The sequence below is a fragment of the Eriocheir sinensis genome, chromosome 8, assembly GCF_024679095.1.
Source record: "Eriocheir sinensis breed Jianghai 21 chromosome 8, ASM2467909v1, whole genome shotgun sequence".
Classification (NCBI taxonomy): domain Eukaryota; kingdom Metazoa; phylum Arthropoda; class Malacostraca; order Decapoda; family Varunidae; genus Eriocheir; species Eriocheir sinensis.
Genome location: NC_066516.1, coordinates 13,068,411 through 13,078,410, shown reverse-complemented (window position 1 = coordinate 13,078,410; position 10,000 = coordinate 13,068,411). Strand labels below are relative to the sequence as shown.

The 10,000-nt window shown below is 43.5% G+C and overlaps 1 protein-coding gene and 1 long non-coding RNA gene across 2 annotated transcripts in view; both read left to right on the top strand.

Moving 5' to 3' along the window:
- Positions 1–2,655, top strand: part of LOC126995541 (uncharacterized) — a 15,965-nt gene extending 13,310 nt beyond the window's left edge. The window contains exon 2 of the long non-coding RNA XR_007750402.1: positions 2,083–2,655. This is a non-coding gene — a long non-coding RNA (uncharacterized LOC126995541). The remainder of the gene's footprint in view (positions 1–2,082) is intronic.
- A 798-nt stretch (positions 2,656–3,453) lies between these two features.
- The window catches only part of LOC126995540 (FERM domain-containing protein 4A-like), a 124,579-nt gene continuing 118,032 nt past the window's right edge, over positions 3,454–10,000 (top strand). Inside the window, exon 1 of the mRNA XM_050855175.1 lies at positions 3,454–3,595. Within this exon, the coding sequence (XP_050711132.1) occupies positions 3,554–3,595 (42 nt within the window). The 5' untranslated portion in view covers positions 3,454–3,553. The remainder of the gene's footprint in view (positions 3,596–10,000) is intronic.

Sequence of the window (10,000 nt, the reverse complement as noted above, 5' to 3'; positions counted from 1 at the left end):
CAAGAGAGTGAGAGTGAGAGAAGAGGAGGGAGTGTGAGAGAGGTTAAGAGAGAGAGGTTAAGAGAGAGAGGTTGAGAGAGAGAGGTTAAGAGAGAGAGGTTAAGAGAGAGGTTAAGAGAGAGAGGTTGAGAGAGAGAGGTTAAGAGAGAGAGAGATTAAGAGAGAGAGAGAGGAGAGAGAGAGAGGAGAGGTTAAGAGAGGGATTAAGAATGGATAAAATGTTAGAATCGTGCAGAGGAGGATGACTAAGAGATTCAGGTTGAGAAACTTGAGAGGAAAGAGTTAAGAGAGAGGTGAAGAGTGTGGAGAGAGAGGTTTATAAAGAGAGAGGCTTTAAGAGAGAGAGAGAAGTAACGGTTTAACTGGATAATTCAGATTGGGACATAGGCAAAATTGGTTTACTAATAGGGTGGATGAGTGCCATTGTTGCAGACTCCTGCGTTCTTATGTTCTTCTTATGTTCTTCCTCTTCTCCTCCTCCTCCTCCTCCTCCTGCTTGACGTTCTTACTCCTCATTTCTAACTTATCTTTCTTTTCTTTTTTTTCTTTTTACTTTCACATCTACCCTTCCTTTATTTTTCCTCTTTTACCACATCTTGTCTACCATCGCCTCCATTTCCTCCTCCTCTTCCTCCTCTACCATATGCACTCTTTCCCCTCACGTCTTTTCCTATAATATACTTGCACCCTCTCATACTAACACAACCCTCTTCTTTGTATAAACTTTCCCCTCTCATTCCCTCCTTTTCTCATCTCCGAACCCTTTCTTCCCCTCAGCTTCCTTTACTTCCCTCATACCCCTTTTTTTCCTTGTAAGGGGGGTAGGGGGTGGGGGGACGGTGTCTACTGTAAGAGGAAAGGAAGAGTGAGACAGACAGACAAATAGATATACAGACAGACACAGAGTAACCCGCGGCTGTTGAACTTTCTCTTGTAGCTTAGTTGTTGAAAGGGAAAGTAAGTTAGTCTCTCTCTCTCTCTCTCTCTCTCTCATCATTATTATTGTTTTAGGGTTGATTTTCTTTATTCCTTTCATTATTATTGTATTTCTCTCGCTCTCTGATTTTAACTGTTTTAGGTTTATCTCTCTCTCATTATTGTTTTATAGTTTATTTTCTTTATTCCTTTCATTATTATTGTTTTACTTTCTCTCCCTCTCTAATTATTAATGTTTTAAGGTTTACTTTCTTCCTTTCATCATTATTCTCTCCCTCCCTCTTCTTCCCTCCCTCCCTCCCTCTCGTGCCCGGATATTGGCTGAGGTTCGGGCGAGGCGGCGAAGCAGTCTCGTTCGGCTCATTAGCGTCTCGAACAAGTTATTCACTAGTTCATTAAGTCGAGCTGAGCCGCAGGAACCCCGTGATGGAGGAATCAATCTCTCTCTCTCTCTCTCTCTCTCTGTGTGTGTGTGTGTGTGTGTGTGTGTGTGGAGAGACTTTTTAATATATACGTTAAAATTGAAATGAAAAGAAGGAAATATTGGTCTTTGTATCTGAAATAATTAGTGTTTTTTGTTTTTATTTATATCTATTTATTTATTTATCTGTTTATTTATATATCTTTATTTTTACATGTTTTTTTTTTTACTTCTATCATTTGTTTATTCATTATTTTTGTTTTAAGTGAGAGAGAGAGAGAGAGAGAGAGAGAGAGAGAGAGAGAGAGAGAGAGAGAGAGAGAGAGAGAGAGAGAGAGAGAGAGAGAGAGAGAGAGAGAGAGAGAGAGAGAGAGAGAGAGAGAGAGAGAGAGAGAGAGAGAGAGAGAGAGAGAGAATATTCTAACAAGGGCCATTGGACAAAGCCTCTCGTTTCGAATGCAAGGAGGAACAAAAGACGATGCATTTATTTTTTTATTTTTTTTGTATTTGACTTAACCGACAGTCACTAATGGCGGATGTTATTGTTGTTGTTGTTTTTATTGTTTTATTGATATTCGGTTTTAACCACCTCATTCAACGCAACCAGTTTCCGATGAAGAATTAAAACTGCTTGTAAAATCATAAATAAAATGAGTAGAGTTAAGAAAATAATTACCATCGTGAGCATATACTTAAAAAAAAACTCTGTCGCTTCTTTTCGTAAGGTTGAGGAGAGTGAAGTGAAGAGAAAGTGCAAGAGAGAAAAGGAAAGTGAGTGAAGAGTGACAGCGAAGGAAGAAAATAAAAAAAAGGAAGGAAGAAAGAATGGAATGTTAGACTGAAGAATTATAACAACGATGAGTATGTAAATCGAGTTATAAAAAAAAAAGTAAGCGAAGGAAGGAATAGGAAGATAAGACTGAAGAATGAAAACAGTGATGATGGACTTATAGAAAAAAAAAAATCGCCCGCGCCATGTTCCGTCAAGTTGTGAGGAGAATGATGTGAAAAGAAAGTGAGAGAGAAAATGAAAGTGAGCGACAGACAAAGTAAGGAAGGTTAGACTAAAAAAAAAAAAATGCGCCTCACCGAGTTTATTATCCAAAGTAAGACATGAGGTAGAAAGAAGAAAACAACAATAGTAATATGATAAAGGGAAGAGCGTATAATAAGAAAATAAGAAGAAAAGGGGGAAAGAAAAAGTAAAAGAAAATAATAAAAACGCTCTCTTCCATAAATTTGTCACCTCACATCTGAAGGAAAAAGAAGAAAACAAGAAAGAAAATAATGGAAAATAATAGAAACGTTCTCTTCCATATTTTTGTCACCTCACATCTGAAGGAAGAAAAAGAAAACAAAAAAGAAAATAATAGAAAATAGAAATAGAAAATAATAAAAACGTTCTCTTCCATATATTTGTCACCTCACATCTGAAGGAAAAAGAGGAAAACAAGAAAGAAAATAATAGAAAATAGAAATAAAAAATAATAAAAACGTTCTCTTCCATATATTTGTCACCTCACATCTGAAGGAAGAAAAAGAAAAACAATAAAGAAAATAATAGAAAATAGAAATAAAAAAATAATAAAAACGTTCTCTTCCATATGTTTGTCACCTAACATCTGAAGGAAGAAAAAGAAAACAATAAAGAAAATAATAGAAAATAGAAATAAAAAAATAATAAAAACGTTCTCTACCATATGTTTGTCACCCCACATCTAAAGGAAAAAGAAGAAAACAAGAAAGAAAATAATAGAAAACAGAAACAGAAATAGAAATAGAAAATAATAGAAACGGAACCTTCCATACATTTTTTTACCACACACTTAAAGGGAGAAGAAGAAAACGACAACAACGTTCTTTCTACACACCTGTATACACACCTGAAGAGAAAGAAGAGAATCAGAAAAAAACATCCCTATATAACACACCTGCAAATACACACCTGAAGAAAGAGAGAAGAAAGCAACAGCGCCCCTTCCTACACACCTGTTCAACCACACCTCCACCCACACCTGCTTCTGCTCCTGCTTCAGCGGACAGGTGGGGGCGTAGGGGAGTCCTCAGCAGGTGTTCGGGGGTGGTGGGGTGGCGCGATGTGGAGGGCGCCGCGCGGGGCCTCCTCCTCCCTCCCCCCGCCACAGCCTCTCCACCTCAGCATCATTCATCACAGCATCATCCACTACAGATTCATCCATGTCTCGGGAGAGGATTGAGAGGCGGAAGCTATGGATGCAGGTAAAATAGTTGGGTTTGGGGTTAGGAGGGGGGGCGAGGGGGGCTTGTGGGACCCGTGTGTTCTTTCTATCTATCCATCAAGCTGTCTCTCTGTTTACATTTATCCATCTTTTTTTTTTTCTGCCTATAGCACCGGTAGGCTTTCTTGCTGGGGCGTGATGGTTGGCCCCAGACCGTTATGGCGCAGGCAAATGTTTATAGTGGTGCCATCTTGCTTTGCTCATGCTGTCCCCTGGAACTCATCTTTGATCCTCTTTTTTTTTAGAGAGAGAATCTAGAGTCCGGGTTGATAGGTGGTCTTCAGGACAGCATGTGGGTTGTCTTAGGTTAGGCCACTCGGCGGTAACTGAAAAATCCCAGCTGTGGCAACGGGCGCGTCCTCCTCCAATCTTCCTCCTTATTTTTCATTTCTTATTTGCTTTCTTACTTTCTTTTCTTCTACCTCTCTATTTCCACATTTATCTATCTTGTTGCCTTTCTTCCTTCTTTCTATTCACTCTTCCGTCCGTCCTTTCTTCCCACCTTCCTTCCTTCTTTTCTTTCTTTCTTTCATTCTTTCTTTCTTCTTTCCTCCCTTCCTTCCTTCCTTCCTTCCCTCTTTCTTTCCTTCATCCTCTTCTTTCATTTCGTATATACTATCTCTTACTTTCCTCTCCTTTCTCTCTCTCTCTCTCTCTCTCTCATCCGTCAGCCAGGCCACCCGTACCCCCATTTTTCTCTGCAGTGTTTCCTTTTCACATTCATGCGTCCCTTTAATCTTGGCTTTCATTCCCTCTTCATCACCCTGTTTCTTATGCTTCCTTTCCACCCTCCCACGCACGCTTCCTCCCTCCCTTCCTCCCTCTCTCTCTCTCCCTCCCTCTCTTTTTCTCCTCCTCTGTTTGTCTCTCTCCCCCTCTTCCTTCCCTCGTCCATCTTTATATTTCATCCCCTTTTCCTCCCTTTTTTATTTTCCTCCCTTTCTCCTTCTTTTTCCTCTCGCTCTTGTTCCCTTCCCTCATCTGTCTCTATCTTTCATCCCTTCCTCCTCCCTTTTTCTTTCCTTTTGTGCTTCTCTATCTCCCTCTCCCTCTCCCCTCATCTTTTTCTTCCTTTCCTCCGTCTCTTTCTTCTCTCTCTCTCTCTCTCTCCCCTTCCTCATGCATCTCTATATTTCCTCTCCTTCCTTCCTGTTTTTTTTCTCATTTTTTCTCCCTTTCCTCCCCTTCATCTCCCTCATCCATCTCTATTTTCTCTCCCTTTCTCCCTCTCTCCTTCTCTCTTCCCTTCCTCTGTGTTTCTCTCTCTTTCCCTTCCTTCATTACTCTCATATATCCATCTTTTTCTTTCCTCCATTTTCCTCCCTTCCCTCCCTTCCTCTGCTACTTTATATACCTCTCTCCCTCCTCCCTTCCTTTCCTCTCTTCCTCTCGCTTTTTCATTCTATTTCTTCTTAATTTCCCTCCATTCCTCTTCTTCCCTCCCTTTCTTCCTCTTGACTTTCCTTTCCCACATTCTTCACTTTCTCATTCTCTTCCTCGTTATCTGTCTCACTCTTATCTTCCTCTCTTCCTTCCTTATTTATTTCCTTCCTTCCTCCCTTCGTTCCTTCGTTTCTCTCTTACTTTATTTATAACTATTTTTTTATCACTAATTTCTCTTATCCTCCTCTCTCTCTCTTCGTTCCACCTTCTCTCTTCTCTCCTTCTATCACCTTTCTTTCTCCCTCCCTCCTTCTCCCTTACTCCTTCCTTTCTTGTAATTTATTCTCTCTTTCTCCCCCTTCCTTCCTTACGCACTCCCCTTGACACTCATTCCACCCCATACTGCACCTGCTCCCCTCTGATCTCTTCTTTTTCTCCCCTCTCCCCTCCTTCCTTTCTTCCTTCCCTACACACACTCTCCCCTTCCTTCCTTCTCTTTCCCTCTAATCAATCTCTCTCTCTCTCTCTCTCCCCCCCCCCCTCCTTCCTTCCTCATTCCCTTACATGCACTCTCTCCATCCTCCCTCCCTTCTGATCTTTGCTCATCCTTCCCTTCCAATCATTTGTCAAAGTCGGTCTTGGCGCTTGTTTTCCCGACACCAGAATCTTAAGTGCGCCAGGCTGCAGCGGGACAAGAGGAGGAGGTTGCTTTATGACTTTATCGTGAGGGGAGGCTGAGGGAAGGAGGAAGGAGAGGGAGGGGAGGGAAAGGGTAAGGGAAGCGGAGGGTGGGTGGGAAAGGGAGTGAAGGAGGGAGGGAGGGATAAGAGCACACACGAGGGAGAAATAGCAAATTTTGGCTCTTAGAAAACGTGAAGGAGAAGGAAGAAGAGGGATTAGATAAAGGAGAAGGAAGGTAAGAAGGAAAGGTAAGGGAAATTGGAGGATAGGAAAGAGAAGGAGGGAGGAAATGGAAGTATAGGTAGGGTGAGGAAGGGGAGGGGGAGTTTAGGTAAGGGAAGGGAGGGGGAAAGGGACTGAAGGAGGGAGGGAGGGATAAGAGTACACAAGAGGGGAAGATTGCAAGTTTTGGCTCTTAAGGAAAAAAAGTGAAGTAGAAGGGAGGGGTTGAGTGATGGGGTACAAAAGGGAGAAGGTAAGGAAGGAGAGGTAAGGGAATAGATAAATGGGAAGTAGGTAAGGAGGAGAAGTAAGGGAAGACTTATAAAGGTAAACTGTAGGGTAGGAAAGAGAATGAAGGAAAGGAGGAAGGGAGGGTAAGTAGGGAAGAGTATGAAAGAAGAAGGGAAGGAATAGATAGAAAGGGAATGTATAGATGAAGGTTGACGAAGGTAAGAAAGAGGTAAGAAAAGGATAAAAAGGAAGCTGGAGGGTAAGAAAGGATGAGGGAAACGAGGAAGGGAAAGATAGGTAGGAGGAGATAAGTAACTTTTTTTTTTGTGTGTGTGTGTGTGTGGGTATAGAAGGTGAAGGGGAAGTTGATGAAGGGGAAGAAGAAGGGAGTAAAGGGAGGTGAGGATGGAGGAGAAGGAAGAAATAACGGTTTTGGCGGTTATGAAAAAAATAAAGGAAGGAGAAAGTCTTACGAGGGAACGAAAGAGGAGGAGGAGGAGAGGAAAAAAAATGAAAGGGAAAATGGAGGTTGGAAAAGGGAATGAGCAATGAAGGGATTATAAAAGGGGTGAAAAATAACGGCTTTGACTATAGTGAAAAAAAATGAGGGAAAGGATTACGAGGGGACACGAAGGGGTGGAGAGGAGGGGAAGGGGGAGGGGAAAAGGTGAAGGACAAGGCAGGAGAAGAGGAGGAAAGTGAAGGAGGGAGGAAAGAATATGATAAAGGGGAAAGATAATTGCTATAAAAAAAAGATAGGGAGAAGAAGGGACATGAGGGAAAACGAAGGGAAAAGATAAGAGAAAGGAAAAGAAAGAGGGAAAAAGGAACATGTTAAGAGGTGAAAGACAAGGGATTGATGGTCGTAGGAAAATAAAGAAAATGAGGGAGAGGGACAAGAGGGAAAATGAAGGAAGGAGAGGAAAAAGGGAAATGGAAAAGGAAAAAGGGAAGAAATAGGAAAATGCGAGAGAAAACGAAGGAAATATATGAGAGGGAAAAATGAAGAGGAGAGAGATAACGAGTATTATGTCATTATGGTAAAGAAATGAAGAGGAAGGGAAAGAAAAACGAAGAAGAAGGAAAAAGAAAACAAGTAGGAAAGGAAAGAGAAGAAAAGAAGTGGAGAGGGGAGAGGAAGATAACGTTTAGTGTGTTGTCATGGGAAAGAAGTGAAGGAGAGGAAGAGAGAGAGAGGGAGGGAAGGGAAGGACGAAGGGAGGGAGGGAGGAGAAGGGTGAGGGGAAAGGAGAGAAGGTAAGAGGGGAAAGATAAAGAGTGTGGCTGTGTTATGAAAGGAAGCCAAGGAGGAGGAGGAGGAGGAGGAGGAAGGAGGAGGAGGAGGAGGAGGAGGAGGAGGAGGAGGAGGGAAAAAATATTATGAGAGGAAAGGAGGGTTAAAAGGGAGGGAGGAGAGATAAAAGAGAGAGAGGAGAGATAAAAGAGAGAGAGGAGAGATAAAAGAGAGAGAGGAGAGATAAAAGAGAGAGAGGAGAGATAAAAGAGAGAGAGGAGAGATAAAAGAGAGAGAGGAGAGATAAAAGAGAGAGAGGAGAGATAAAAGAGAGAGAGGAGAGATAAAAGAGAGAGAGAGAGAGAGAGAGAGAGAGAGAGAGAGAGAGAGAGAGAGAGAGAGAGAGAGAGAGAGAGAGAGAGAGAGAGAGAGAGAGAGAGAGAGAGAGAGAGAGAGAGAGAGAGAGAGAGAGAGAGAGAGAGAGAGAGAGAGAGAGAGAGAGAGAGAGAGAGAGAGAGAGAGAGAGAGAGAGAGAGAGAGAGAGAGAGAGAGAGAGAGAGAGTGGATTTAAAGTTATAATGGGTGATGGTAACAGAAAGAGCGTAGTAGTAGTAGTAGTAGTGGTAGTAGTAGTAGTAGTAGTAGTAGTAGTAGTAATAGTAGTGCCTGGTTTTAATGGGTGTGGCCGTAGAAGTAGGTTAGTGTGTATGGGTCAGGTGATGGAGGGGGGGGGAATGGGGGAGAGGGAAGGGGAGGATGGGTCAGGTGATGGGGAGGTATGGGGAAGGGGAAGGGGAGGGAAGGGAGGAATGGTTACCGCCACGCCCACCACCACCACCACAACAACAACAACAACAATAAAAAAAGAGAAAGAATGGTGTAATAGTTGACGGTGACTTTGGTGGTGAAGTAATAAAAAAATGATAGTGACTCGGTATCTGGAGGACAAAAAAATATAATAGAAAATCATTATAAACCTTGAATCACCACCACTACCACCATCATCACTATTACACACCTCTACCACTATCACTATCATCACAACCACCACTAATGCTACCACCACCACCACCACCATCATGACCACTTTTCCCTCTTTCCCTCTCCACTCTTTTCCCCATCCCTCTCCACTTCCCCTTCCCTCTCCACTCTTTTCCCCTTCCCTCTCCACTCTTTTCCCCTTCCCTCTCCACTCTTTTCCCCTTCCCTCTCCACTTTTCCCCTTCCCTCTCCACTCTTTTCCCCTTCCCTCTCCACTCTTTTCCCCTTCCCTCTCCACTCTTTTCCCTTCCCTCCACTCTTTTCCTTTCCTCTCCACTTTCCTTCTCTCCACTTCTTCCCTCCACTCTTTTCCTTCCACTCTTTTCTCTTTTCCCCTTCCCTCTCCACTCTTTTCCCCTTCCCTCTCCACTCTTTTCCCCTTCCCTCTCCACTCTTTTCCCTTTCCCTCTCCACTTCCCCTTCCCTCTCCACTCTTTTCCCCTTCCCTCTCCACTCTTTTCTTTTTCCCTCTCCACTTCCCCTTCCCTCTCCACTCTTTTCCCTTTCCCTCTCCACTTCCCCTTCCCTCTCCACTCTTTTCCCTTTCCCTCTCCACTTCCCCTTCCCTCTCCACTTTTCCCCTTCCCTCTTCACTTTTTCTCTTCCCTCTCCCTCCTCCCTCTTTTCCCCTTGCCCCTTTTCTCCTCCCCCATTCCAACTCCCTCTCCCCTTTATCCTTTCCTCCCTAACTTTACCCCTTTTTCCCCCTTCTTCCCTTTGTTTCCTTTTTCCTCTCTTTCCCTTCCTTTTCCTCTCTCTCTCTCTCTCTCTCTCTCTCTCTCTCTCTCTCTCTCTCTCTCTCTCTCTCTCTTCCCCCGTTCCCTACTTTCTCCTCGATCTTGTTTTACTGATACACAAACAAACAAACAAGGACACGTGGAACTGTCATCTTTTCCATCTTGTTAAAAAAAAAAAAGCTGACTACATAACAGGACCTTTTCACTCCCTGTTTGTTTGTTTGTTTGTCATTCTTTTCAACAAATCAATGACGTTCTTTTCCTCTTCTACATGCAAAACGTTATTACGCCCTTGTTTGTGAATACGTTACAAAGACAAAAACGGTCATCCTATTCCCACGTTATGTAGGCTAAGTGTGGTTGAGGGCGGCCAGAAGGGCGTGGTGGTGGTGGTGAGGCGCCTCGGGTGGTGGTGGTGGTGGTTGTGGGTGTGGTATAGTTGCCAAGACACCCACGGCGCTGCGGGGCTGGAGGAAAGGGAGGAGGAAGGGGAGAGAGGAGAATGAGAGGAGAGTTTGAGGAGTAAGTAGGGAGGAGGAAGGGGAGAGAGGAGAATGAGAGGAGAGTTTGAGGAGTAAGTAGGAAGGAGGGATGGGGAGAGAGGAGACTGATAGGAGAGTTTGCGAAGTAGGATGGAGGGAAGGGGAGAGAGGAGAATGAGAGGAGAGTTTGAGGAGTAAGTAGGAAGGAGGGAAGGGGAGAGAGGAGAATGAGAGGAGAGTTTGAGGAGTAAGTAGGAAGGAGGGAAGGGGAGAGAGGAGAATGAGAGGAGAGTTTGAGAAGTAGGAAGGAGGGAAGGGGAGAGAGGAGAATGAGAGAGTTTGAGGAGTAAGAAGGAGGAAGGGGAGAGAGGAGA